The 26,181-nt window shown below is 54.1% G+C and overlaps 1 protein-coding gene across 2 annotated transcripts in view; it reads left to right on the top strand.

Annotated features, from left to right (window-relative positions):
- The first annotated feature begins 316 nt into the window (after positions 1-316).
- VSTM2L (V-set and transmembrane domain containing 2 like) overlaps positions 317-26,181 on the top strand; it is a 34,955-nt gene continuing 9,090 nt past the window's right edge. The window contains exons 1-3 of one of the 2 annotated variants that reach the window (XM_031433832.2): positions 317-680; positions 23,490-23,659; positions 25,286-25,336. In XM_031433832.2, the coding sequence (XP_031289692.2) occupies positions 560-680; positions 23,490-23,659; positions 25,286-25,336 (342 nt within the window). In that variant the 5' untranslated portion in view covers positions 317-559. Of the gene's footprint in view, positions 681-9,517; positions 9,586-23,489; positions 23,660-25,285; positions 25,337-26,181 lie in introns of those variants that run through there. The other variant, XM_064475698.1, reaches the window with a different exon arrangement.

The raw sequence follows: 26,181 nt of genomic DNA, 5'->3' as shown, positions 1-26,181 counted from the left end.
TGGTAGATTGGTTTTTCTCCTTATCCCGCTGGAGAGCATTTCCGTTTCCGAAGCTAGTTACATTATGCTTTGCCCGAACCAGGTCCCCGGGGTGGCTTCCTCCACCCCATCCCGCCCCCACCTGCGATCTCTGGCGGGGGAAGTTGCGGGTACCGCTTTAAAAATCCCAGCCTGGGCAAAACTTTGATGATAAATCAAGAGGCAGATCCCTCCGCCGCCTCCTCCTCTGGGCGGGCGGGAGGGAGTGGGAGGGAGGGGGTGCGGCGGCAGCGGCGCCGAGCGGAGTGGCCTTCCGCGGAAGGGAAGAGTCCCGCAGTCGGAGGCGGCCGGCTGGGCGTGCGCTCGCTACCCGCAGCCGGGGCTGGGCCAGAGCCAGGCGAGGGCTGGGGCTGGGGCTGGGGCTGGGGCTGGGGCCGGGACCGGGCCAGGTTCAGTGGGCGAGGGGCAGCGGCCGCAGCAGGGCAGCCAGGCCGCACCGGGCAGGGGACGGCGGGCGCGGGGTCTGCGGTTTCCTGAGCCCCAATGTGAGCCGGTGGCGCCCCCGGCCCGAGCGCGCACCATGGGGGCCCCGCTCGCCGTGGCGCTGGGCGCCCTCCACTACCTGGCACTTTTCCTGCAACTCGGCGGCGCCACGCGGCCCGCCGGCCACGCGCCCTGGGACAACCACATCTCCGGCCACGGTAAGTTGGGTCGCCGCCCCCGCAGACTTCCCCACCAAACCCCACCCTGGGCCGCGCCGCTCCAACTTGGCTGTCCCCGGGCTCAGACCCTCCCTGGTCGTGGCGGGAGTCCCGGGGCGCCCCCTGCCGGGTCTATGGACCGGCCCTGGCACCCTGGCCACCCCTGCTGAGGAGGGGGCACCCCGTGTACACCTCTGATCCCACTCCCGCGGAGGGTTCCCTCCTTCCACCTCCCTCGCTCGCGCCGAAACACACACCTCCACGACCACACAGATGTCCACAGCCATGGACACACTCAGAATCACACTCACTGCTTTTTCACACTCATAACTCCTACCCTCACGCATCCCTAGACATCTTCTCAGATCCCCCTCCTCACTCTTATGCCCACTACACACACACAGCAGGCACTACGGCTGGATGGCTCACACCCTGCCAGCTGGCACCCAGGCGCACAACTCTTGCCTGCCCGCCTGCCTGCAGACACACTGGCAAATACACACACTTGTGAGCACACTTTGCTTGCCCACCTCTCTGCCCATCTGCCTCTACCCTTTGTGGGTTTAACACCACAACTATCCTTGTCCCCTCCCTGTCCACACTTGCCCCGTATATCACTGGGAAAGGCTCTGGGGGACAGAAGACCCCCACCTCTTGATAACTGGTAGCCTGGGGCTGCAGCTTCCCCTGTCAGGTGGGTGGCATCTCGGGGATGAAGGCTTGGTGGGAGCCCCTCCTAGACATTGGAATAGTTGGCATTGCTGCTTCCACACAGAAGCATGGAAGGGGAAGAGGGGTGCCAGGAGCTTTTGTCTGCCTCTGGGAGTGGGCAGGAAGCCCCTGCCATCCTTCGGTAGGGTACCCACCTATCCTCATCTTCGACCCTGGAGGACTGAAAGGTGGGAAATCTCAAATCAGCCACCGTGGGAGCCAGGGAGCAAGTGAACATTCCCGGCACTGGTTGCCTGAGTGTCAGAAGCTCCTTCTAGCCCCAGAGGAGCCCAAGTTGGCAGCAGAGTTGGATTGTCAGAAGCTGGCAGCTGTGGGGGCTCCCCCTTCCCCCCATGAGCCAGGTTACTGTATGGGGACCAGGGCATAGATGAAAATGGGGACTCTCCATCCATCCCTTCCCTGTGAGGGCTTCTAATCTGGTAGGGGAAGCTGCGGCACCAATGCTGGGCACTGTATGCCCAGGGCTGGGGAGAGGTTTGCACAAAGGGCAGAGAACTGGGTGATTTATTCTGATGGAAAAGAATGAGGGCTGTGCGGGGTGGTGGTGGTGGTAGGTGGGTAATCAGAGAAGGCTTTGCCCGGGGCGTGACGCAGGAGTGGGGTTGCTTTGGAGAATAGGGGGCTTCCACAGCTCTTCTCAGGGGCTCTACTTTTGGGTTTTGGGGAACCACGACTCTGTGCACCCGCCTTCCTTACCACATTAGATAGTAACTGCTCTGTGTATCATTTATGCACCCTTCCTATCCCTCATCTAATTTCTACTGAACTGGCTGGAGCGATGATAAGTAGGGGAAGGGTTATTTTGATCCTTAGTTTACAGATGGCAAAACCAAGGCTCAGAGAAGTGAAGGGACTTACCCAAGGTCACACAGTGAGTGAGTGGCTGAGCTGGGACTGGCCCCAGGGTCTGTCAGGCAAAGGCAATGCTTTATCCAGGACATTTATCTCCCTGTCAGATTCCCTTCCATTCAAAGGAAACTGGGAATTCCTCCTTCTGCTCCCCTCCTGGCTTCGCTCAGTTCCTTGGCAGGGTTGGAACTTAGACTAGAAGGCTTTTCCAAGAAAGGGCTTTCCTGAGTTTGCGGTCCCGAGAGATATGAGGACTGGGGCTTTATGATCATCCTGTCCTTGGGGTACTAGAGCCCAGGGATTTAGGTGCTAGTCTGTCATTCCTGAGGTCCCGAGGTGTCCATCCCCCCATAGGAAAGCAGGGTTTGCCCTTTGTGTGGTAGTCTCTGCCTGCCCCCTGGTGCCAGGCATGCTTAGGGCACAGCTGTCCCATTGGCTGTAACGTCCCCTCCAAACCCTGGAGAGGTCCAGCAAAGGCCAGGAGGAGGGGCTGGATGGGAAGGACACAGCACTGGCTGTGGGGAATCTGGCTTCTCTCAGTGACCACTGTGCAGTGCCGGGGAAGTGAGTCACCCCTCTGGGGCTCCTTCTGTCCCTCAAGAAAGGAGGAGGCTGGACTGCTCTGCAGGGGCCAGACTGCCATCCCCCAACATTGCCAGGTTCAAAGTCACCAAGTAGTGGATGACGAGGAGCACCCACTGCTGCCCCTCTGCTGGGCCAAGCGCCTGCCACCACAGGAAGGGTTTGGAGCTACTCACTTAATCACAAAAAGAAACTGTTATTAATGATAGTGAGACGCGGCAGATAAGTGGGTCATGTCTAATAAGCCGTTTGTGTTCAGGAGGAGAATACCAATTTGATAAAAGCTGTGTGTGCTGAAAAAGCCCAGAAATTGCTGTTTAGCAGATTGGAGCCTGATCGTTTCATTATTCCTGGGCTCTGCGTGTCCTCAGCTGATTCAGGAAATGTGGCTGCAAGGCGTCTCTATGTCTTGGGTGGGGGTGGGAGGCTGGAAGTGGGGGCTCCTGGGGAGGGCCCCAATGACCCTAACGCTCACCTCTTCAGCTCAGTCCGAGCCCAGCCCAGCTGCCAGGCTAATGCCTTCCACCTGCCTGCCCTGGGGCTTGTCACAGGGAAAGCCCGCGGTCAGATGGGTCCGCAAGGACATCTGTTTTGCTTCCCATCTCCCCGCTACCTCCACTCAGCCCACTTTGCAGAGGGCTTTTTAAAGGCATGAGGAAAGAATGGGGAGTGAATGGTACCTGCCTCTTAAGAAGGTGTCAGGAAGTGGTGATTGTGGTGATGGTGATGATTAACATCTGCGCCCAGTAGGTATTCAATTAATGGCAGCTGTTCTGATTTTTTTCCTTATCAGGGTTATCTCATTGCCGTGAGCACTGCAGAGGTGGGAGGAAAGAAGCTGCCTACTGTGTGCTAGGTGCTGCCAAGTACCTTGCCAGTGTTAACTCACTAAGGCTGACATTATTCATGCAAGACTGGTGTTGGACATTGGAGGAAACTGAGGTTCAGAGAGGGCTAGTGACTTGCCCAAGGTCACTGAGTCTGTATAGGGAGCTGGAGAGCTGTGCCTACAATGAAGAGGTGTCTGGCAGTTCTGCGCCTCCTCTGGGACCCATTCTTCTCTGTGCAGCCCTATCCGAGTGTCCCCCTTCCAGCTCCACAGAGAACTGGTAGGTCAGTGGGTTCCACCAAGAGGAACCAGCAGTTGGGAAAGGTGATGGGATCTTGCTGAGGCCACATGCAAATTAGAAGCAGGAAGCTGGGCTAGACTTCTCCAGGACTCTCCAGATCTTGTCCGGGACAGAGGGCTGGAGGACAGACTCTTTATGGACCTCCTGCCTTGAAATCACCCGGGGAGTTTTTTTAAAATGCAGACCCTGGGATCCTCCCTAGATCCATTGGTCAAAATAATTGTTGATGACCCTGGAACCTGCATTTTAATAAGCTCCCCCAGATGACTACTAAGCAGCCTGGAGTGTGGGAGCCACTGCCTTAAGTATTCACCCATACCTGATGAGACGTGTAGGGATGGGAAGTTGGTGCCAGGGGCTGCTGGATTGGTCTGGTTTTGCAAGGGAGGAAGAGGTCTAGGCTGGAGCAGGTATGTGGACCCTCAGAGGAACCCCAGGAAGCCTTACACTGCAGCAAACATCCATCCTCCTGCCCCCGCCCTGCCACACGCTCGCGCACGCACACACACACACACATACATATACACACACACACCCGTAGGCCAGCACCTTCAATTATTAATACACCTCAATGCAGACAAAGATCCTGGCTTGGCCTGGTGCTTTGTCCATTGAGTGATTCACTGTCCTGAGGTTTTCTTGTTGCCGGGAGGGAGCAGCGGGGCGCTGGGGGAGGGGGCGGGGGCCGCTGGGCCATTTGGCAAACAGCCGGTGCACTGAAAAATGACTCTGGCTTTCTTGCGTTCCTTACCAGACTGCTGGTATCTCCCCATCAATAAGCTGGCTAGTTTGGTGGCTGGGAGATGGAGAAAATTGAGTGCTGTCTTCTGAAGGTTGTGATGTTAAAAATGTGTTCGCCGTTGTCTCTGGTGTTGGTGATTATTCTATCAATTATGCCCGTAAACACTCTGCCCTGGGCTGAGGGTTTCCCGGCCTCCTGTGGGGAATTGGTCCTCACAAGCAGTTTTCCCCACATCCTTCATACCAATTGGTTTTGACACTTTGCCTATCAGCAGCTCCCTCGGCCTTTTCCCTAAGCAAGGGGCCCGCAGGCGGCCAGCGGGTTGGGGGATTCGGCTCATTGCCACAGTGACAGCAGGGGTGTTGCGGGAAGTTTCCTTGCGACAAGCAAGTCGGCAGGGTCGGGGTGCTGGGAGAGTGGTCCCTTCCGACCCAGCAGCCACTGGGGCAGGAGATGGATGGAGCGCTTGGAATGAATCTCTGAGGCTCAAGCCAAGCCGGCGAGGCCCCTGGGGCCATCCCCTTCTACACATCTCACAGAGGAGAAGACCAAGGCCACCCACCAGGGAGCACATGCCCGAATTGCCAGAGAGGCTAGTGCTTGGCTTTGGGGATCACTTTACCCAGCTCGGTACAAAAAGAATGAAAAAAACATATACAGAGGCAAATGTTTATTGTCATGGCAGGGTCTTAAATGGCGTTGTCTCATCTGAATCTCACAGGAACCCTAAGAAGAGGGAGCTTTCCCTGGCTGGATGTATTTATGAGGAAACTGGGATTCTGAGGTTATAAGACTTGCCCAAGGTCACGCATCTAGCAAGTATTGGAGCCCAGATCAGAGCCCAGGAATGTGGGTCCAGGGCCCTTGCTCATGACACTGTTGTGTCCAGAAAGGAGGAGGGAAAAGCCCGAGGTCATGAGACTTGTGGTGGGAGGAGCGTGGTGACCTCCACGTTCCATGCCCTGGCTGTGCGGCAGTGGATGTGGCGACCCCCAGACCAGGACCCTGCCTCAGTGACTTTCCAGCTTCCGTTGGAGGCTGAGAAAATCAAACGGGTGAGGAGAGGAAGTATGTGGTATGAACAGTGACATCAGTGCCCCCATGAGGGGTAGGTGTCAAGGAGAGGGGAAAGGTGGCATGAAGCAAGCCCACCTCCTGGCGCTTGGCCGTGACCTGGGACTTTAGGGACTGAACCAACTGTTGATGGGGTTATGGGAAGGATCTCTCAGCCCCAAAGGGAGTTGGGGGTCAGCTGGGCACACAGGGGCCGGTATCCGGGCACCCTCACCACCCTCCTTGTAATGGCCAGGGATGGGTCAGATTCCCTTGTGTCCTGGTACCCACCACAGTGTCCCGCCCAGGGAGGTGGCAGGGAATGAAGCAACAGATAGCAAGGAGGATAAGGCAGAGGTCTAAGTTCTGAATTCTTAAACTTTCACTAATTCCAAGTTAATGTAGTTTTTTTTTTAAATCTATTTTTATATATAGTGGCTAACATTTGCAAATCTCAAACTCCCAAATTTATCCCTTCCCACTCCCTATCCCCTGGTAACCATAAGTTTCTTTACTATGTCTGCGAGTCTGAAGTTAATGTAGTTTTAAACATTCATATAATTTAACTTTCATAAGACATGCATGTTTTTAGTAAAAAAATCATAAAACTGGAGCCCCTCCTCATCCTTATTGACCACGACAAGCACATCTTGGGGTGGGTAAGCAATGGGTGGACCCAGGCCCAGCCCATTGGGGTGCATATGGGATGCTGCAGCCTTGAGGGCATTGGGGTTCTGGGATGTGTCCTCTTCTCCCAAACCCCAGTGAGACTCTTACCACAGAAAAGGGGGCAGTGATCTCACTGCGGGAAGAAATCCACCCCTCTACCAGCTGGTGACCCTGGAATCCCTCTGGTACCTGCTGCTGTGGAGAAGGGAGGTGGGGATGGGGGCACAGAGGAGCTGCTGCTCCTCCAGTTTCCCCGCCCACTGCTGTGCCCCCTCCCCTTCCTCGAAGCCAGCAGAGGAGTCTCTGGGACTCGGCTCCACCATCCCCAGTTGAAACCCTTCTTCAAGAAACCCCAGGGCCCTCAGCAAGTTTGGGTCCTACCTGAGAGAGAATTTTAGGCAGAACCTAGACAAACCTTTTACATTTTAATAGTTATGCATTTATTTTAATGTGGACTGGAAAAATATAACCAGCACATCAAAGCTGTGATTTCACAGATATGATTGCTTAGGATGAGACTAATGGGGATATTAAAACATAGTGGGTTAGTTTATGGAAAAACATTATGCACATCATGGTACGGGTGGTACACAGGCACTTCCATGTGTGGGGGTGACCAGACTTGGGACTGCTGGCCTACAGGCCACCCACTCCCATCTCAGACTCCATACTCCTCATACTGGGAACTGCTGGCCTAACAGGGGTGGCTGCCAGGTGTTAGAAGCATGATCATTCATTCATTCCTTCATTCATTCAACAGTATCAGTTGAGAACCCACCGTGTATCAGACTCTTAGCCACTGGGGATGTATCAGTGAGGAAGACAGATAAGGTTCTTGGTCAGACAACTGCACCTATAAAATATATATGAATATAGTTGTGATGAGAGTTAAGAAGCAGGGATGTTGTTTAGCCTGAAGAAGAACACTCACTCCTGGAGCAGTGACGGTACCCAGTAGTGAGCTCCCCATCACAGAAGGTATGCCAGCTGGACCTGACCAGATATAAGCTGGGGATGTTACAGAGGGGATTCCTGCCCTCTTTCCCAGTGGAGCAAAGACTGATGAAGTGGGCAGAGAAGCTAGAACACAGTGGGTGGTTAATAAAAATGTGTCACACAGCAGTTTAGTGGTGGTACTGGGACCAGTGCCTAGGTGGGAGGAGCTGCCAACTCCAAGGATGCCTGGTTCCACCCAGGGAACATGGCAGGGGTGAGCCCTTCACTGCTCCCTGTGTTGAGGGGTTGGGAAAGTGACTCCTTTGTCATTTCAGTTCCCAGTTAAAGTACCAGAGGTGGGGTGGAGAAATGAGTTTTTATCCACCCTCCGCCCTGCATCTACCTGCAGGGTGGCTTGGCAGGTCCCTGCCCCTCTCTGAGCCTCTCTCCCCACCTGAACAATGCCAAGTTCTCCTAAGCTCTCAGTGTCTAGAAGTCCTCCGTCTGTATAATCCCAAGAATATCCTTTTCCTCCAATCAACAGGTGAGGATGGAGCTGATGGTGGAATGGGATTCCATCCTGTGTGTCTGTGCTTAGCTCTCAGTGGCCTTCTGGGCTCGGAACCAAGCCACCAGCCAGTGCTCACTGGGGGCTTTCTTTGTGCCTGCCACTTCCCCCACCTCCTCGCAGCCAGCCCTCGCATGCCCTGTGAGGAAGGTGCTCCTGTTTTACAGAGGAGGACACTGAGGCTGAGGGGGTGTGACGTGACTTGCCTGAGGACACACAGATGTTGGATGGCAAAGCCAGGCCTCAGCCCAGCTTGTGGGGCTGCAGAGCTGGGGTTCCTAACCCGCTCATCTGTCCTCTCCTAGCTGCCAAGCCGGCTGGGTGTGTGGGCAGGTGCTTTGTTCCGCAGCGGTGCCCTGGATTCCTCAGATTCTCTCAGGGCCCGTGACGCCAAATGCTGAGAAGGCCTGAGTCTGGCTGAAAGAGCATGGGGCAGGGAGACTAGGCTCCTGGGTCCAAGGCCAGCCCTGTCAGCGAGGAGCAGTGGGACCGGGAGCACACGAGGGCCCTGGGCACAGCCTGGGTGTTTTTCAAGGGGCTGCTGTTTTCATCTAAGCCTGAGTCCGGAGTGAGTGTGTTCGGGTGTTTGCTTGTGTGTGGTTTGAGGAGCTGGGGCGAGGTGAGAAGGCGCCTGGGTGGTCCTTTATCTGACCGGCCTGAGGAGCCAGGCTGGCGCCCTCTGCCTTTGCTTGGACACCAGCCTCCCCCGCTCCCTCCATGCTGCTGCCCTTGGGACGTGAGGCATAGAGGCTCTGAGAGCATCTGGAAGGTTAGAGCTGGAGCCGGCAGGGGCCCTTGCTCAAAGCCATCAATTAGGGGGGCTGGCAGTGCCCATCTGTGGCAACTGCTCTGCCTGCCCCCTCCCTTGGGATCTCTCTCTCTCTCCTCAGGTTTGTCTCTCTCTTTCTTTCGATCTCTATCTCTGTCTTTCAGTCTCTCTCCATCTTTCTTTGTCTTTTTCCCTGAGTCTGCTGTATCTGTGTCCCTCCCTCTTCTCATCTCTCCCACCTTGGTCCTCCCTTTCTCTCTGTCTCTCTGTGCGCACATGCACACACACACATTCCTCTCTTGAGATGACATCTCAGGACTACATGTACACATATTCTGTGTATCGTGATGACACCTAGACAGAGCAGGCACCAAAGAAATGTCAGCTGAATGAATGAAGCAGGTAAAGGAATGGATGACCACGTGGGGAAGCTACAAGGGACACTGGCTCTTGTCTAGACTAATGGTTCCTAATTTTGGGGGTGGGGGTCACAATTCTCTTGAGAATCTGATGAAAACTGGATTGTTTCTTCAGAAAAATGCCACATGGTTTTGTTGTTGCAGAGAGTTTATCGAGGCCCCCAAAGCCTGCCTGTGGTCCATGGGGGAAGCAGCCTTCATTTCATTGGGGAGATAACTGAGATGCAGAGAGAAGGCAGGGCTGTCCCCAGGACACAGGGCCAGTGTGCAGCAAAGCCAGGCTCTGGAGTCCTTCCCCTCCCTGCAGTGCTCTCATGCAACGTGGGTGGCTTCTGATGGAAGCTTCATTCACTTTCCCTGGCAAGTCCTTGGTGAGTGTCTTCAGGGGGTGGCGGCTGGGAGAGATAATGGAGAACAGTCAACCAGAGATGAGAACCCAGGAAATGGCACAGGCAGGTGAGCCATCAGAGGGAGATCTCTGAGGGTTCCCAGGGAGAATGGTTGCTGGGGTGCAGTCAGGGAAGACTTCCTGGGGGAAGTGGGCTCCTTCTTCACCTGTATCCAGGGACTGCCAGGGCTGAGAGGAAACTCTGGAGGCCAGTAGGGAGCCTTGCCCGACTGCCTGGGTCTGACGGGCTTCTTTTGGAGAGTCGTGTGTGCGTATCGGGAAAAGCAGGCTGCAGCTGGAGCTGCTAAGAACAGGCTGGGGAACCTGGGCTTGACCCCCAGGGCAGCAGCAGCCCTGGGAGGTTTCTGAGTGGGGAAGGCACAGGGCATGGCTGGCATTTGGGTGGGGATGGCCCTTTGATTTGAAGTAGGGCTCAAATAGGACTTGGAGGCTGGAGGGGCTCACAGAGGAGGGGAGGCTGTTCTCCTGGGAAGGGACTGAGTGTGTGGGTTTATAGGATGCTGGGGCTGGCCGAAGTGTCCAGGGAATGATGGAAATATGGGCTTGGAAGGTTCTGGGTGTCTGTGTGTGTGTGTGTCTGTGTAAGTACACTGGCTTCCTTTCTTGTGTTTGAGCACACAAGCTCCTTCCTCCTTAGAACCTTTTCCTGAGCGATCTTCTCCCCTTGGCAGGTTCTCTTTCTCCCTCTCCTGCCTTCTGGTTCTCTCTGCTTTATTTACTCCTCAGAGGGGCCCACGACCTCCTGTCCGAGCCTCCTGATCACCCCAGCAGGCATGCCAGGCACCCATCAACACGCTCATCTTGCCTAGGAGGAAACTGGGGCTTAGAGAGGTGCCGTGGGTCGGGGGCCCCACACCTAGTTTAGAGCAAGGGAGCAGAACCCAAACTCGGTGTTCCTTCAGCCTGGCATGTTAAGGGTATCTCTTGGGGTTGGGAGGGGTCTTGACTAACCTCCCCCCTTTCTCAGAAACCTCAGGCGTGGTTCCAGGCTGAGGAGGGGGAAGGCAAGAGCAGACGGCAGGGTGTCTGTTTTGCTTTGTGAGGTTTAAAAAAATCATTTCCGACCTCAGAGGCGGCAGCAATTATGGCTGGCTCGCTGGGGAGCTGTTTGCCGCCTGTCATCGGCCCCAGGAAAGGGTCCCTAATGGAGGCCTGGCGGCCAGAGTACATGGTAGTCGAAAATAGTGCTCAAAACAAAGCCACACTAATGGTCTCAGGCAGGCAGAGAGGGAGGGGGAGGGCAGGCTGGCTGACAGCTGATGGGAGGGCCTCTCAGGTAGGGGCCCTGAGATTCACCAGCTGGTCTCTTTATGTCCCCCAGAGACCCCAGCAGTGGTCCCTAACTCCAGCTAGATGCTGGGTGCCCCCAGCCCCATTCCAGCTCTGCTACTTTCTGTTAAATCCCCTCCCAGGCGGAGGGAGCAGTGAATGCAAAGGCCCTGGGGCAGGGCAGAGCCCCTTGAGCTAAGAATTGTTTGGTTCTAGAATAGTCCTTGTGTTTGAAAAGGCTAGTCTTCGAGGTGAGGAAAATGGAAGTGGGAGCCTTGGGGAAGCAGGAGCTCAAGGAACACCTCCCTCAGAGAGGCAGTGCGAATAGCAGCCTGATCATCGCATCATCATTCTCTGCAGAGCTCACTATGGGCCAGACACTGACACCTATGTATGAACCCATTGAGTCCCCACAGTGCCCATTTTACAGATGAGGAAACTGAGGCTCAGAGATTTGTCCACCATGAAGTATAGTTGGGATTCAAATCCAGGTCAGCCTGACTCCAGAGCCCATGTGTTTACTGCTGCAATCCTGGATTTCCCAAACACAACTGGGCGGGAGTGGAAGGGGCTAGGGTGGGGGCAGGAACCAGATCCCGAGTGGGGCTGGGTTTGCCCTAGGCCAAGCCTGGTGGGGAGGGAGTGGGGCAGCATGGCCACCCTGCTCTCTGCCTTGCCTGCTGGGCACCCCCAGAACCTCTGCTCTGGAGCATCCCTGGGGGCTGCCTCAGTTTCTCCCCTCCTGTTGGTCTCTGCAAATGACTTTCAGGTGCCCTCGTCTCTGCCTCTCCTCTCTGCTCTGTTCTGCATGGCCCTTGGCCCTCCCTCGCTTCAGCCTTGGTGCCTCCCAACATATCACTTTTCTTTCCGCTTCTCAGTGGATCTGGGGATGCTCCTTTCTGGGGTTCTGGGGCAACTGCTCATCCTTATGGCTGATGCAGTCTCCCTGTGCTTCCTCCATTCACCCCCTCTCTGCCTCTGGCAGGCAGCAGGGATAGATATGTGCCTGGGTCTTGAGATTACTCTTGAACTCAAATCCTGGCCCCCATGCAACCTCTTTGAGCCTCACTAGCCATCGGTGCGATGGGCTCACCCCACTGGCTTTGCAGTGGTACCTGCACAGACATCAGGATGCCTGTTCCTTCTCCTATCCCTGGCTCCCTGACCCTGTCCCTGGCTCCCTGCACATTCCCACATTTGCCTTTCTCCCTCCCAAACCCTTTCATCCCCTGTGGCCCAGATGTGTGGGAAGAGGAGGCGGGAATTCCACTGGGGAAACCTGCTCAACTCCCACAATTGTGCAAATGCCAGAATATTTTCACTCTCCTTACATCTCCCTAGATTTGTAATTCCACTGCTGTCTCCTTCAATATGTGCTATGGCCTTGGGAGGCACCCTGCCCCCAGCTGCAGGTGCCAGCACTGGCCATCCCGCTCTGTAGGCGCTGCCTGGCGGCCGACCTGGGCAAGTCCCCGCCCTCTCTGTGCCTTAATTTCCTCATCTATAAGAAGAGGAGGATGGTAGTAGCTACTTCCCAGGTTGTATTGGGGATTCAGTGAGATACTGTATTAAAGAAACACCTCTATAAAAAGGAACAAAATCTGATATATTTTACAATAAGGATGAACCTCAAAAACATGCTAAATGATAAAGGCTAGTCTCCAAAGACCACGTATTTTATTATTCCATTTACGTGAAATATCCAGAATAGGCAAATCCATAGAGACAGAACGGAGATTGGTGGTTGCCAGGGGCTGGGGGAACGGGGAGTGACTGCTTAATGAGTACGGAGCTTCCTTTTGGGGTGATGAAAATGTTGTGGGACTAGACAGAGGTGGTGGTGGCACAACACTGTGAATGCACTAAACGCCACCGACTCGTACACTTTAAAATGGTTTTTATGTTGTGAATTTCACTTCAATTACAGCTAACTAAATAAAAAGGAAACATCTTTATAAGCACATACCTGGTGTCAGGCAGTCACTTTATAAAAGTTAATGCCTTTAATCCTCACCATCGCCTGATGAGGTGATCGTTGTTATTAGCCCCACTTTACAGATGGAGGTACAGCATCTCCAGGTGCTTAGCACATAGTGCTCAAAAATGTTAGCTACTTCAGTTGTTATTAGGTGGGCAGTCAGCGTGGGCTGGGCGGGGACCCCACCTGGGTGAATGTGCTTGTGCGTCTCTAAAACTCAGCAGCGAGTCGGTGTTGAGGCCCAACTGTCCTGAACACTGAAACAGGCTCTTCACTTGCATTCGTTCATTTAATCCTCAAAATAAGCCTTTAAACAATGAACCAAAGCCCAGAGAAGTGAAGCAACTTACACAGCTAGTCTGGGTGGAGCCACAATTCCCATCCTCACCTGCAGGTCCTGGGCTTCACTCTCCCCCCGGCCCCTCTCTTTCCTCTCTGTCCCCTTTCCCTTTTGCTGACACAGCAATACGGTGATGCCCAGACATGAGGAACCGGAGGCTGCAGAGATGAGGATGGTGGCCCTTGACGAGGAGTTCACCCCATGCAGGAGAGTAAACAGCTTCCCACCAAGGGCAACTTATCTTTGATGTCTCCTATTTCATTCAAAATTCATGAATTCTGTATTCTGTGCCATAATATATTTATGCTTGTTTTAATACAGAAATAATGTTCTTTCCCCATTTGTGGGGAGGAAAACCAATGCCTCTGAAAGTCGCTTCCCTGGTTTGAGCAGCACAGCCCAGAAGGGAGCCCTCCCTTCATTTCTTTGGTCATTCATTCCACGAGCACCCATTCGGGCAGGGCATTAGTCCTCCCTCCATACACAGGGAATCTTCCAGTGAATCAGACAGGATGCTGCCCCATAGAGATGAGTGGCAGGGAAGGCTTCCAGGTCTATGGGCCAGAGCAGGCAAGGTCTTGGAGGTGCCAACTCAAGATGAATTTTGGGACAGAGCCAGTGGCCAAGGGAGCTAGATCCAGTGACGGTGGTGTAGGTGGCTGCCCACCAGTGTCCACATGTCAGCTGGACCTGCATCCCAAGCCCTTCTGATCAAGAAGAAAGTCTCTGCTTGGTGCTGCTCTGAATTTAACACCTAACTCTTGCCAAATCTCCCCTGTTAACGAGAGGAAATGGAGACTGAGTTTCTTAGCCTTCAGTAAGCAACCTTCCCTGGCTAGAATTTACGAACGCTGTTTGGTTTTCATAGTGTTTATTTTTACAGTTACCCTCTCTTTATGGCCAGTGATGCTGATTTTCCATTTATGGCAGTAATAAAAGTTCCCTTTTAAACTGAATTTATTTAAGTAAAAAGGGAAAGATGCTTTGAAAATAAATATGAAGTAAATAATAGTGCAGGTGGTACAGGATTCCTGCAGAAATGGTAAAGGTGGTCCCCAAAAGGTTGGACTTGGGAAACTCTCTAAAATGTCCCTTCCTGTCCTGAGCACCCCCGACTGTGCAAACCTCACTCAGTGGTTAAGTCCCATCATGTCCCCTCCTCCTAGAAGCCCTCCCTGACTCCCCAGGCAGACGAGAGCCTGCCTTTTCCTCTCCAAGCACGTGTCTCTCCGTCTGGAGCTTCTGCATATAGTTGTGCCCTGCACATCTCTGGGGCCACGATGATTCATGGCTGTACAAATGGTGCACACCCTGAACTGTACATGCTGATCCACGCTCAGTCCCGGCTGTGGTCCAAACAACAGTCACTGGTCTCTGTGTCTGTCACTCCCGCAGTGTGTGGGCCCCTTGAGGGCCAGGGCTTGGCCCAAGCATCTTGAGAAGCCCAGCACAGGCCCAGGCCCAGGCCCAGGGTAGCTGGACCATGAAAGTTGATCTCTTTCATTCCTTCTGCAAGGAGCATTTGAACCCTTACCGCATGCCCAGGACATCATCTTCCTAATAAAACATACTGCGGTTCCTTAAGCTTTTGTACAAAATGCATTCCTCTTCACTTCTTTCGCAGGGCAGACACTCTGCTCCCATCCTGGTGGGGAGGAAAGGGCCCCCTCTCTCCGCCAGACTTCTCAGTTCCTGGAGGCTTTTCCATCCCACTTATTTAGATTTTATTTGACATCTTCTGATTTCAGGAGCTCGGTGTGAGCTGGGGCTTCCTCGCCAACACTGTCTGCGGCCCCTTCCCCTGTTCCACCTCCTAGCTGGGAGTTCAGGTGGCCGCAGACCCTGTGTCACATACCCTTTCAGCCCCAGCACCCTGCTGAGCTGGGCACAGAGCAGGCTTTCTGGAAATGGCCCGCAGAGAGTCACACTTTCTAGAGCTGAGTGGGGGAGAGGGAGCTTAGGGAGGACTCAGGTTTTGATTGGGAAATTCTGCAGTCAGTCCCGGGATTGAAATCTTTGCCTTTTCATGCTTTGTGCCCTCAGGCGCTAAGCCCGGGTACCTCCCTCTGAAATGGGCTGACAGTAAACAGCACCACCTCATCTAGTCTCTGGGAGGATGAAGTGGGGTCCTGTGTATAGTGCCTGCCACCCAGGATGGTGTCCTTCCTTTAACCCTGGGGCAGGGGACTGGCCCTGGTGGTCCCCAGGTTGTCTGAGCCTGTTTCCCCACCTGTAATAAGGGGACAGTGACCCTGGGAACAGGCACATCAACTTTCTGGCTCCTCGTGGGCCTCCAGTCAGAAAGATGACCCCACAGGGTTGGTGGCGCTGGTCCATGGGCCTCAAGGGTGGAGGAGCTGCCAGGGAAGCAGGCATTGTAGGCCCCTCTTCAGTGCCCTGTTCATTCTTGGTCACATTTCACATGACAACTCTCTGGGTCATCTTGGGGAGCCTCCAGCTTGCCTGTCAGTTTGCTAGGCAGCCCTTTGGCTGGGCCCAGTGGGCCCCGCTGGGCTTGGGTGCCGGTGGTTATGAGGGCCAGAGGGAGGGAGGGTGGGGAGAGGGCCGGTCTGCTGGGGCCCAACTCAGGACCTCCCTGATTGCCTGTGTCCATATGTCTACTTTCGTGGGTGCAGTCCCCCCAAAACACTAATCTGGCCTATCAGAGGTGCCCAGTAAATGTTGCATGAATGAATGACGGGACAAATTAATGAATGAATGATAGGCTATATCTCTTGTTTTTTTCTTACTATTTCTAACTTAAGTCCTTTAGGTTTTGTCTTTCTCACTTTGTTTGTTCATTCATTCATTCATTCAGCACGTGCCTAACAGCATGTCCTGCATGCCTACTCCACACTGGACAATGCAGGAGCCCTGCCCTTGGGGAGCTGCCAGGTTGGGAGGTACACAGGGAGACCTCAATACCTGTCATCTAACATGCTCCGGTGGGGCAGTGAGAGGAGGACTTGGAGACCACTGGGGCGCCAAGGAGGGCTTCTACCCTAGTCCAGGGAGGGAGAGCATCTCCAGGGAGAGGGCCACCTGTGACCCGGAACCGTGCGCAGCCTGTGTCCCAAGGGACACACACGTATGTGGCCGAGAGGGGCAGGAGGGGCTGCAGTTGGGGTTCAGGCGGGGCCAGAGCTTCAGGCTTTGGATGCCCGGCCTGGGAGCCTGACTTTGACCGTGAGGGCTGGAAGCTTCCCAGTAGGGCATCCCAAGCATGGGGGTTCCTGGAGCTCCCTGGTGGCCCTGAGCAGGGAGGATGGGATCCTTTCTCTGCCTTCCACCAGAGCCGCTGTGTGTGTCTTGTGTAATAACTGCAGTGTTCATTGAACACCTACTATGTGCCTGGCATTGTTCTAGCTGCCAGGATGCAGCAGTAAACAAAACTGACCAAAATCTCCTCCCTTTGAGGGGCTTACACTCTGGCCTGGAAGATGGGCAATAAATGTGAGAAATAAATGAGAATATAATATATTAGTAAGTGGTAGTAAGTGGTAAGGAACAGTGTGAGATAGAGGAGGGCAGGGAAGACACAGGAGGTGACATTTGAGCAAAAACTGGAAACAGGCGAGGAGCCCTGTGGATGTGGGGGCAGGGGGAGCATTCCAGGCACAAGTCTAGGGAAATTTTTGTTGCAGGAAAACTGCTGCTGCAGGTCTGCAAAGCCAAGGGAGGTGGTGGTGTTGTTTGAAATTGTGGTAAAATATGTATCGTGTAAAATTTACCATTTTAACTGTTTTTAAGTGTACAGTTTGGTGGCATTGAAAATATTCAGGTTGCTATGCAGCCATCTCCATGACCCACTTCCAGGAATGTTTCATCATTCCAGAGTGAAACTCTGTACCTATTAAACAAGCTCCCCCTTCAACCTGGCAACCACCATTCTGCTTTCTGTCTCTATGAGTGTGACTACCCTAGGAACCTTATAAAGGTGGAATCCTACAGTATTTGTCCTTTTGTGCCTGGCTTATTTCACTGAGTATTGTGTCCTCAGGGTTCATCCATGTTGGAGCGTGTGTCAGAATTTCCTTCCTTTTTTAAGGCTGAATAATACTCCATTGTATGGATGGACCACATTTTTGTCTATCCATACATTATTGGCGGTTTTGAGCAGGCAGTGACATGGTATGTCCTGGTGAGAGGTGACCAAGGGGCCCTCAGGGCCATGCTGGTTCTCTCTGCTCTGCCCTCTGTGTATCTGTCTAGCTCCAGCTCTGCCTTGGTTCCCCTGACTGGGAGCTGCTCTTGCTACTAGTCCCCAGGGGGAGGGAATACTGCTCTCACTCTGGCAAAGACTGGTGGGTGGGCTAGGGTCCAATCCCTATAGGCTTCCTGGAAGAGGAAGCCTTTCTCAAACCAGAAACTTGAAGATTGGAAGGGCAGGGAGGGCTGTGCAGAGGGAGAAAGTAGATTTCAGGCTGGACCAGAAGGTCTGGGATGGGGAACCTGAGCTCAGAGATTGAGGGAGGTGTGGGCTGGGCTGGGGCTTCCTTGGTCCACAAGCCCCCCAGAACCTGCATGAATCCTGCTGGCTTGGTGCGGGGAGGGGGTGGTGGAGGGACTGTTGGGAACAAATGAGGAAGGAGAGGAGGCACATGACTGATGGATAGGAGCTCTCGTGGTCCAGGTGTCCATGAAATACAGATGTTGCATACACTGCATAATCTGATGAGGCTACAAGGAAGCATCTTTAAAAATCTTTCTGGAGATGGCAAAATTTCGAGCTAGAAGGTGAGAAGGGAGTGCTGTTTGTTGAGCACCTACTGTGTGTCGGGCATAAGGCATATGTTGTCTTGTGTAAACTTCCCCTCTGTCTTCTCATTCTCTCCTTTTTCAGCTAAAGAAGCTGAGGTTCAGAGAGGTGAAGGGGCTTTTCCAGGTCACACAGCTAGGGACTAGAGGAAGTAGGATTAAATCCAGGCCTGAGGCCAAGCCCTCGGTGTTTATGATGAACCAGGGCCTGAAAGGTTAGGAAGGAATTCAGGGTCCTGCTCTTGAAGGGCTGACAAGATCTTCCAGGTCATCCCCTGCCTTTCCCAGATGCCAGACTCAGTGACTCGGGCCAGGGCCATGAGCTGTTTCCTGCAGATGACCCCCTGATAACCAGGCCTGGGGTTAATTAAGACATCGCTCCCCCTATTAAAAGCAGATGGGAAGAAGATGGTGCATTCAATCAAGCCCCTTTCTCCTTCTCCTGCAGAATCCTGATTTGGACACCGGTTTTAATTGTCTTCCCAGCGAGCCCAGCTCTGCTTGGACCCTGGGGCTGGAGAACACAATTGCCTCCTTCTCAAAAATCTAAAATTACACCAGCCTCCCTGGGGACCGGTTGTGAGGCATTACCTGAACAGGGAGGGCAGGCCCAGGGGTGGGAAGAAGTCCAGGAGGAGAGGCAGATTTTAATGTCCCAAACTCAGCAGGGAGGCTCAGTGAGGGTGGGGTCTGAGTGGCTGGAGGGAAGGAGGTGGGGATGGAGGACTGGGAAGAGGGGCTGCGGGAGCATGGTCTAGAAGTTTCGGGCTCCTGCTCCTGAGTCCTCTAGAGCAGAGTTCAAAAGTAACCACTTACTCACTCTGTGGCCTTGGGCAAGTCACTTAACCTCTCTGAGCCTCAGCTTCCCCATCTGAAAAATGAGCTTGATCATGATCACACCTACCCCAGCTCATCCAGGCTGGAGCATGAGAAAATGTATGTACAGAGCTTGGCAGAATGCCTGGCAGGTGCTCCGTATTTATTTCTTAAGAGACCATAATCATCGTCATCAAAATGATGTGGGGCACCTTCCAGTTTCTGGTGCTGATGCTGCGTCTTCATCACAGAATTAGGAGAGGGGGCAAGAACCTCTTGGCAATTAGAGCTGCCCACTTGCAGTGGCAGCAGGAGGAACTGAGCTCCCCATCTCTGGAGTGTGTGAGTGGGATGCAGAAATGTGGAGCCTGGTGGCTGAACTTTGCTTCATTAATTTAGATCAAATTCTGATGGGGGCTGATGGTCCCCTGGGTCTCGGTCACACCTGCTGGTTACACCTAGGTTCGCCTCCCTTGATGGCCTCGGGCTGGGTGAAATGCCTCCTCTGTACCTGCTCAGGCATTGGCACTCAGAATAAAACAAACTCCTCACCCTTTTCCACAGAAGAGGTCCTCTCTTGGACCTTACAGGGCAAAGCTGACCATTTTGGACTATTCCTTATTAAGAAAGAGCCCTACCACCAAAAAGAGTTTGAATTCTCTGGGAAGATCATGGCTTTGGGAGTCAGGCCATGGGTTCTAATCCAAGCTCTGCCGTGTGGCTGTGGATTTGGAAGGGCTCCTGCCCTATCCTGGGCCTGCTGCCCGCTCTGAGCAATGGGGACACGCGAGGAGGTGGGGGGCTGAGGCTGGCACAGTCACCACTTGCTATGACGCCCACCGTCCATGGCAGCTGGGCACTGGGAATGTGGCTAGCCTAAATTGAGATGTGTTGTAATCATGTAAAATACATGCTGGATTTCCACGACTTAGTGCAAAAAAGAATGTAAAATCTCTCATGAATAATTTTTATACATGTTGAAATAACTTTTTAATATCTTGAGTTAAATAAAATAAGTGATTAAAATTAATTTCACCTGTTAAAAACTTTTTTGTTCCTTTTTTAAATATGCCTACAGGAAAAGAAAAATTCCGTATGTGCCGCCTTGCGTGTGTGGCTTGTGTTCTGTGTCTGTTGGACGGTGCCCCCTAGGTGACCCGTTACTGGGCTTCGGGTTGGGGGAGAGGTGACTGTGTGGTGAGGTTCTCCCTCAGGCTATAGAAGGGGTGGGGAGAGGGCCTGGGGCCTGACCTTTCTGGCCCCTGGCTGCTGAGTAGCCCCTGGCCAGATACTGCACTCTCTGAACCTCTCTGCATCAGTGAGAAGAGCTGGTGGGCCAGGGTCAGGGTTTTCAGTCATTTGGTGCTTGTGGGGAGGGGCACCTTTGGGCAGGGGGAGGCTGAGTGAGGGTGGATGGAGACTGGCCCCTCCCCGGGTCACCTTGATGGGGCCCCACCCAAAGACAGCCCATCTCTGCCCTTCCTTCCACCCACGAGACCCACACACCCATCCTCTTGTTAGACAGATGTGCTCCCCTCCACCCAGTCTCTGGGGGGAGAGGCGCTGTGGCCGAGTCACACAGGCCCTGGTTCCAGCGCTGGCCCTGCCCTTCCCAGCTCAGTGATCCTGGGATGTACAAGCCCCCCCAGGTAGTTCTGGACCCCTTTATCCATCTTCATGAGGGAAAATGGTAGGTACTTTCTGATCCGCGTGGATCAGGCAGTGGCACCTGGAGGAAGTCAGCTGTGTCCCACGGTTTCTGGGTCAGGAGGGTCACACAGCTGGTTACCTCGGATCCAGTAGGAGGCTCACCACTCTCCTCTTTCCCCCATTTGCAAAGGGTGCTGGGTGGGCAGGGGCCTGGATCAAAGCAGAATCCAGCTGTCCCAGGGCCAGGGGCCAATGGGCCCCTGATCTCTGATCCCTTCCCAGCCCGCTCCTGGTGGCTCAGGTCCTCGATGGCCCCCTTCAGTCCTACTTGAGTTGGCAGGTTGGCATCAGGGAAGGCATGGAGGGCTGGGCCTGGACTCTCGGAGCGGGGCCCTCTTGGCTCTGGGCCTGTGCCACCACTGACCAGTCATGTCTGTCCATTCATTTATTCCAAAAGCATTGATTGAGCACTTACTATGTGCCAAACAGTGTTCTAGGGGCTGGGGCTATATCTATAGACAACACAAGCACCCCTGCTGCTTCCTGGAAGGGAGAGCAGACCGTAAACATACATGAAATAAGTACATTTGCCGTGCTGTCCGATACAGTAGCTGTTACCTACAGGTTGCTGTTTCCATTGATGTTTAAATCAATTAAAATGAAGTAAGACTTAAAATTCGGTTCCTCATTCACACTAGCCATATTTCAGGTGCTCGGTGTGGCTGGAGGCTACTGTATTAGTTCAGATATGGAACATTTTCCTCTTTGCAGAAAGTTCTAGTGGACAGCACTCATAGTATGTTGGAAGGGAAGAGGGATTTGAAGCAGTGGGTTGGGGCCAGAGATGCAGTTTTAAATGAGATGGTCAGAGTAGGCCTCACCGAGGAGGTGGCATTTGAGCAGAGTCCTGAAGCAGGGGATGGAGGGAGCCATGTGGGAATCTGGCGAAAGAGTTTTCTAGGCAGAGGGAACAGCAGGTGCAAATGTCCTGAGGTAGGACCTCAGCTGGAATGTCCAAGGAACAACAAGGAGGCCATTGTGTTAGGAATGGAATAAGCCAAGGGAAAAGTAGAAGCTGACACCACAGGGACTGGCCTGAACATGGAGGGCCTCGTCAGCCATTGTGAAGGCTTTAGTTTTTTATTCTTAGGGTGAGGACGCCATGGAATTCTTGGGGGAAGAAGAAACAGGGATTGATTTGTGTTTTGCCAAATTGCCTCTGGCAGCTGTGTTGAAAATAAATTGTTGGTGGCGGCAAGGAGGCCAGTGAGGAGGCTACTCCACTGTTACGGGTGAGGGATGGTGGTGGCTGCCCAGGTCAGGCATGGAAGTCGGGGGAAGGAGCCAGATTTGGGAGCTGTCCTGGAGGGAGGACCCATGGGGTTCCCCAGAGACCAAATGAGGGTAGAAGAGAATCAGGGAGACAAGGGCGAACGTACAATTTTGGGCCCGGACACCTGGAAGGCGAAGGTGGGAGGGCAGGTACCTTCTCCAGGAGCCCGTTGTGTCGGTAAGGACAGTCCCAGCTCTCAGATGAGCACACACCATCCCTGGCACCTGGCACGTGTTCAGTAACCCAAACAACATCCATCCTAATTAAACGGGCTCTGTTATGCAACAGCGACCAGTCCCTCCAAACCTCAGAGAACGTGGGCAGCCCTGAACCCATGACCTTGGAGACCAGGGACATACAGATGTTCTTTAAGTCCAGAAACTCGTGCTGGAGTCAGGCTCCACCAGGAGACCCTCTGTGTACAGCAGAAGATGTGGGAGCTTGTTGGTCCCTCGGGATCATAGGAAGTGGGTAGAGGCAGGTGATCCCAGAGCAGGACCCCTGCCCTCAGTCAGACCTCATCTTCCTTCTGCCCTGAACTGAGTAGGGCCAGGGGGGACCACTGGGGCTGCGAGATGGGCATGTCTGCTCGCTGGATTGCGGTGCCTTGCAGGCTGCAGTGAGGACACGGGATGGGGGGACCGACAGAGGCAACATTCCCTGGGTGACCTGCTCGTTGCCAGGCATCTTTCCAGGGCGAGATAATCTCTCCTGAGAAGAGGAAAGAATTCTAATTATGTCTCAGGACAGTATTTGTTTGGAGAGACAGGCCATATGGTGGGGAACAGTGCTGGGACGCATAGAGTGGGGATTTGTTTTCTCATTTATCTGGTAGTGTGGGGGGCGGGGGGGGGGGTGGGTAGGCACCTGCTGGATCCAGGAAACTGCCAGCTCGAGGATTTGGAAGGGGGGCCAGGCTCTGCTGTGGGGACGGGAGGCACGTGTAGCTCCCACCACACCCTGGGGCCCCTGAGAGAATGGGGAGTGTACCACCCATTGGGGGCACCTACTAGGTGTAGCCACAGGATGCTCTGGTCCCTGCCCTCACGCAGCTGTGACAGGCAGTGCATGCAGTAAACAGATGCATGACCATGACCATGACCTGGGCAGGTTGGGGGTTGAGGGGATGCTTACCCTGGTGGTCAGAGAGGACCTCTCGGAGGGGGTCAAGTGTGAACTGAGCTTTGAGTGACTTGTCAGCCAAAGAGGGACCAAGGCAAAGCCATTCTAGGCCTTGGGAACAGGAGGGGCAAAAGTCAGGTAGGAAAGTGAGAAATGTTCACAGGACAGCATGGAGACCGGGGGAGGTGGGCGGGGACTGACCCCCAACCAGGCGCTGTGGGGGAGTCAGGGGAGGGTTCTGATCAGGAAGTGGCCAGGTCTGATTTGGTTTTACAAGACGATGCTGAATGCTGTGCACTGGGGGTGGGAATAACCCAGGGTGGGGGCAGCTGGAGAAATCTGGAAGAACTGATGAGGATGGCATCTTCCTCCCCAGCCTCCTGGCTAACACCTTCCAACCAAGCCCTCCTCTGCTCCATCACCCCATTCTCGAGAACCCTGTGGCACCCACAGGCTCCAGGATGGGTCCCGGACCTACTCTTTTATCCCCGTGTTTTGCCAGCTGCTGCCACACACCCCTCTGCCCAGCCTTACAGAGCTTTTCCAGGTGCCCCACCTGAAGCCAGGCCATCCCACCTACAGGCCTGGCTGCTCCCGCGCTCCCCCCTCTCTGCCACCCACCAGCCCCAGCCCGCTGGCCCTGCCACTTCCTGAGCCCTGGCCCTCCCCCGGTTTCTCCGCACAGCCCTGTTCACAGAGACGCCCCACGACATGACGGCGCGGACGGGCGAGGACGTGGAGATGGCCTGCTCCTTCCGTGGCAGCGGCTCCCCCTCCTACTCGCTGGAGATCCAGTGGTGGTACGTGCGGAGCCACAGGGACTGGACGGACAAGCAGGCGTGGGCCTCAAACCAGGTACCGCCCCTGGGGAGACTTCCTGAGTTGGGCTGGGAGACTCCCCCTCCCTGGGTAGGGGTGTGTCTGCCCCCCATCTCCTCCGAGGGGTGCGGGCTCCAGCTGCATTTATCCTCTGCAGCACCCAGCTGTCTCCCTCCCGTCTTCCTGAAATAGAGCCTGTTTTGAGGGGCAGAAGGCAGAGCTGGGCTGAGCATTTGGGGTGGGTGCAGCATGAAAGGCCCTCCAAAGGGACAGAGTACCCCCCTTCTTGTACAGGTGGGGAAACTTGAGGCAAGAGGGACGGAATCTGGCTCCAGGTTATGAGGCAAGGTGGGTCTGGTGGCTCGCCGTCTCCAGGCCACCTGGGCAGTTGTTTTGCAAAAAGGGCCTTGCAAATGTGGGGAAGCGCTGTTGCCAAGTTCCATCATGTGCTCGCGTGCAGTCATGCCCTTCCACAAACGTGCAGACACACAAGGCACCCCAATCACAGCACAAGCATTCGCCTCTGCACAGGTGCATGCTCACACACCCCCCCCCATGGGGGCAGACGCTATCGGTGTCCCCATCCACATGCCAGGCAAGCACCATCCCCTGCTACCAGCCCCACTGCCAGTAGCCAACCTTCAGAACGCTGCCTGAAGGTCTTCTCTGGACAACAGAGCCTGCTGGCCAGCAGGGTAGGCTGGAGGAGTGCTCCACCAATGACTGGCAGGAGTTGGAGGATAAATACCCCTGCTCCCTCACCCCTCAGCTGGGAGAAGTGAAGAGCGTTCTACACTCTTTCCCTGAGGTGCCTGGCAGGAGTAAGTTCCCGCTGCCCGTGGTGGCAACTGGCTTGATGACATCACCGACTTCCTTCCCTCTTTTGTCTCACTCACTCCCTCCCCTTCTCACGTTCCCAGGATCACCGCCCAGATAAACCACTTGCACTTGAATCTTTGTCTCAAGGTCTGCTTCTGGGGGAACCCAAACTAAGATTCTCATTGTTACACTTGTGTATACACAAATATTGTGCAAACACATACATAACTGCCCACCTGTTCACATATGAACACATACGTGACACACCCTCACACACAGGCACACTCACGTGTTCTTGGCGTGTTCCATGAAATGGCCTCTAACATATTCACAAGTATGTATTAAACTCATCTAGCTCCCTGGGGTGTCAACTCCCAGCATGCTGGCTTAGAGGACCCCAGTAGTCAGAAAGCCCTTAGGCAAAGAGTTGAAAGCACTTGTAGCGGGAAGCCTCGGGGGTCGGCTTGCAGGGAATGGCATGTGGGCAGGGCTCCGACAGCATGTGCTGCAAATACACCTGAAAACACAACACACTGACAGACAGAGAGACGCAAGCCAAATCACATTTTTGCCTGTTTGCACACACCCACCCCAAAACAGATCTCCAGATACCCTGCATAGCTGAATTCGGAGCATGTCCACAGTCAGTTTTACAAACACCTCCTTTATCTTCCTTTGCTCTGACTCACCCCATCCCCCGTGCAGACACAGAGCTGAGGGAGCCCCATCTCCATGGTCCCCAGAGCGTCACCCGCCATCGCGAGGAACTTAGCTGTTGCCCGTATCCCCACCCTGTGATGCTAACGCCTTGTCTCTGCTTTCTCCACCCTCCCCTCCCAACAGCTAAAAGCATCTCAGCAGGAAGACGCAGGGAAGGACGCCACCAAAATAAGTGTGAGTTCTGATAATGGCTTCTCATACGAGCTCTAATGGAGGACACAGCTGTAATTTGAAAAACAAAAAACAAAAAACAAAAAACAAAATTGGTCCAGTTCAGCAGGGAGCTTGGGCAAGAAGATGGAGGAGAAGGAAAAAGGAAGGAAAAAAAAATGTCCCTGCTCTGGTTTTTAAAAGCTGGAGATTTTTCAAGTTCATTGAATGACAGGCACAAACAAATGACAGGGGGAGAGAAGACACATTCTCTCCTGTCGGGGCCAAGGCTGTGTGCATCCCTGACGCTTCGTGTCTGTCTCAGCAGCATTTTTTATTTGGGGAACCAACAGGGTCTAATGAGACTGAGCCGGCTTTTTTTGGCCCGTCACAAATGACTGCTGCGGCATCTCATGGTCACTTGGGTCACCCGGCTCCGGCATGAGGTGGGACAGGGGAATTGCAGCCGCCAGAGGACTTCAGGACTGGCCATGTCTCCTAATGCATGGACTCATTTTATTGTTGCCACATCGCTAGAAGGAAGGGCAAGCGTTGGCCTATTTTACAGGTAGAGCCACTGAGGCTTAGAGGGGGCAAAGCCTTGCTGGAGGCCGCGACTTGGCTGAGCTGCCTCAAGCTTTCTGTCTCCAGGCTACGTGGGAGTCCGGTGAGGTGGGGCACCCAGGGGACTCAGGGAGGGACAGTTTTTGTAGAGGAGGGAACCCACAGCAGGGCCTGGAAGAGGCAGGCAGGAGAAAGGAGGTGAAAGGGATTGAGTAGAGGGGACCGGCCTGGTGACACCTGCAGCCATGGGACCAGGCTGGCTTTGTGGGTGGGGTATATGGTCATTCTGGCAGGAGGCTAGAAAT

Source organism: Camelus dromedarius, chromosome 18 (genome assembly GCF_036321535.1).
Source record: "Camelus dromedarius isolate mCamDro1 chromosome 18, mCamDro1.pat, whole genome shotgun sequence".
Lineage (NCBI taxonomy): Eukaryota > Metazoa > Chordata > Mammalia > Artiodactyla > Camelidae > Camelus > Camelus dromedarius.
The sequence above is the reverse complement of the archived record's forward strand: the minus strand, read 5'-3'. Positions and strand labels throughout refer to the sequence as shown.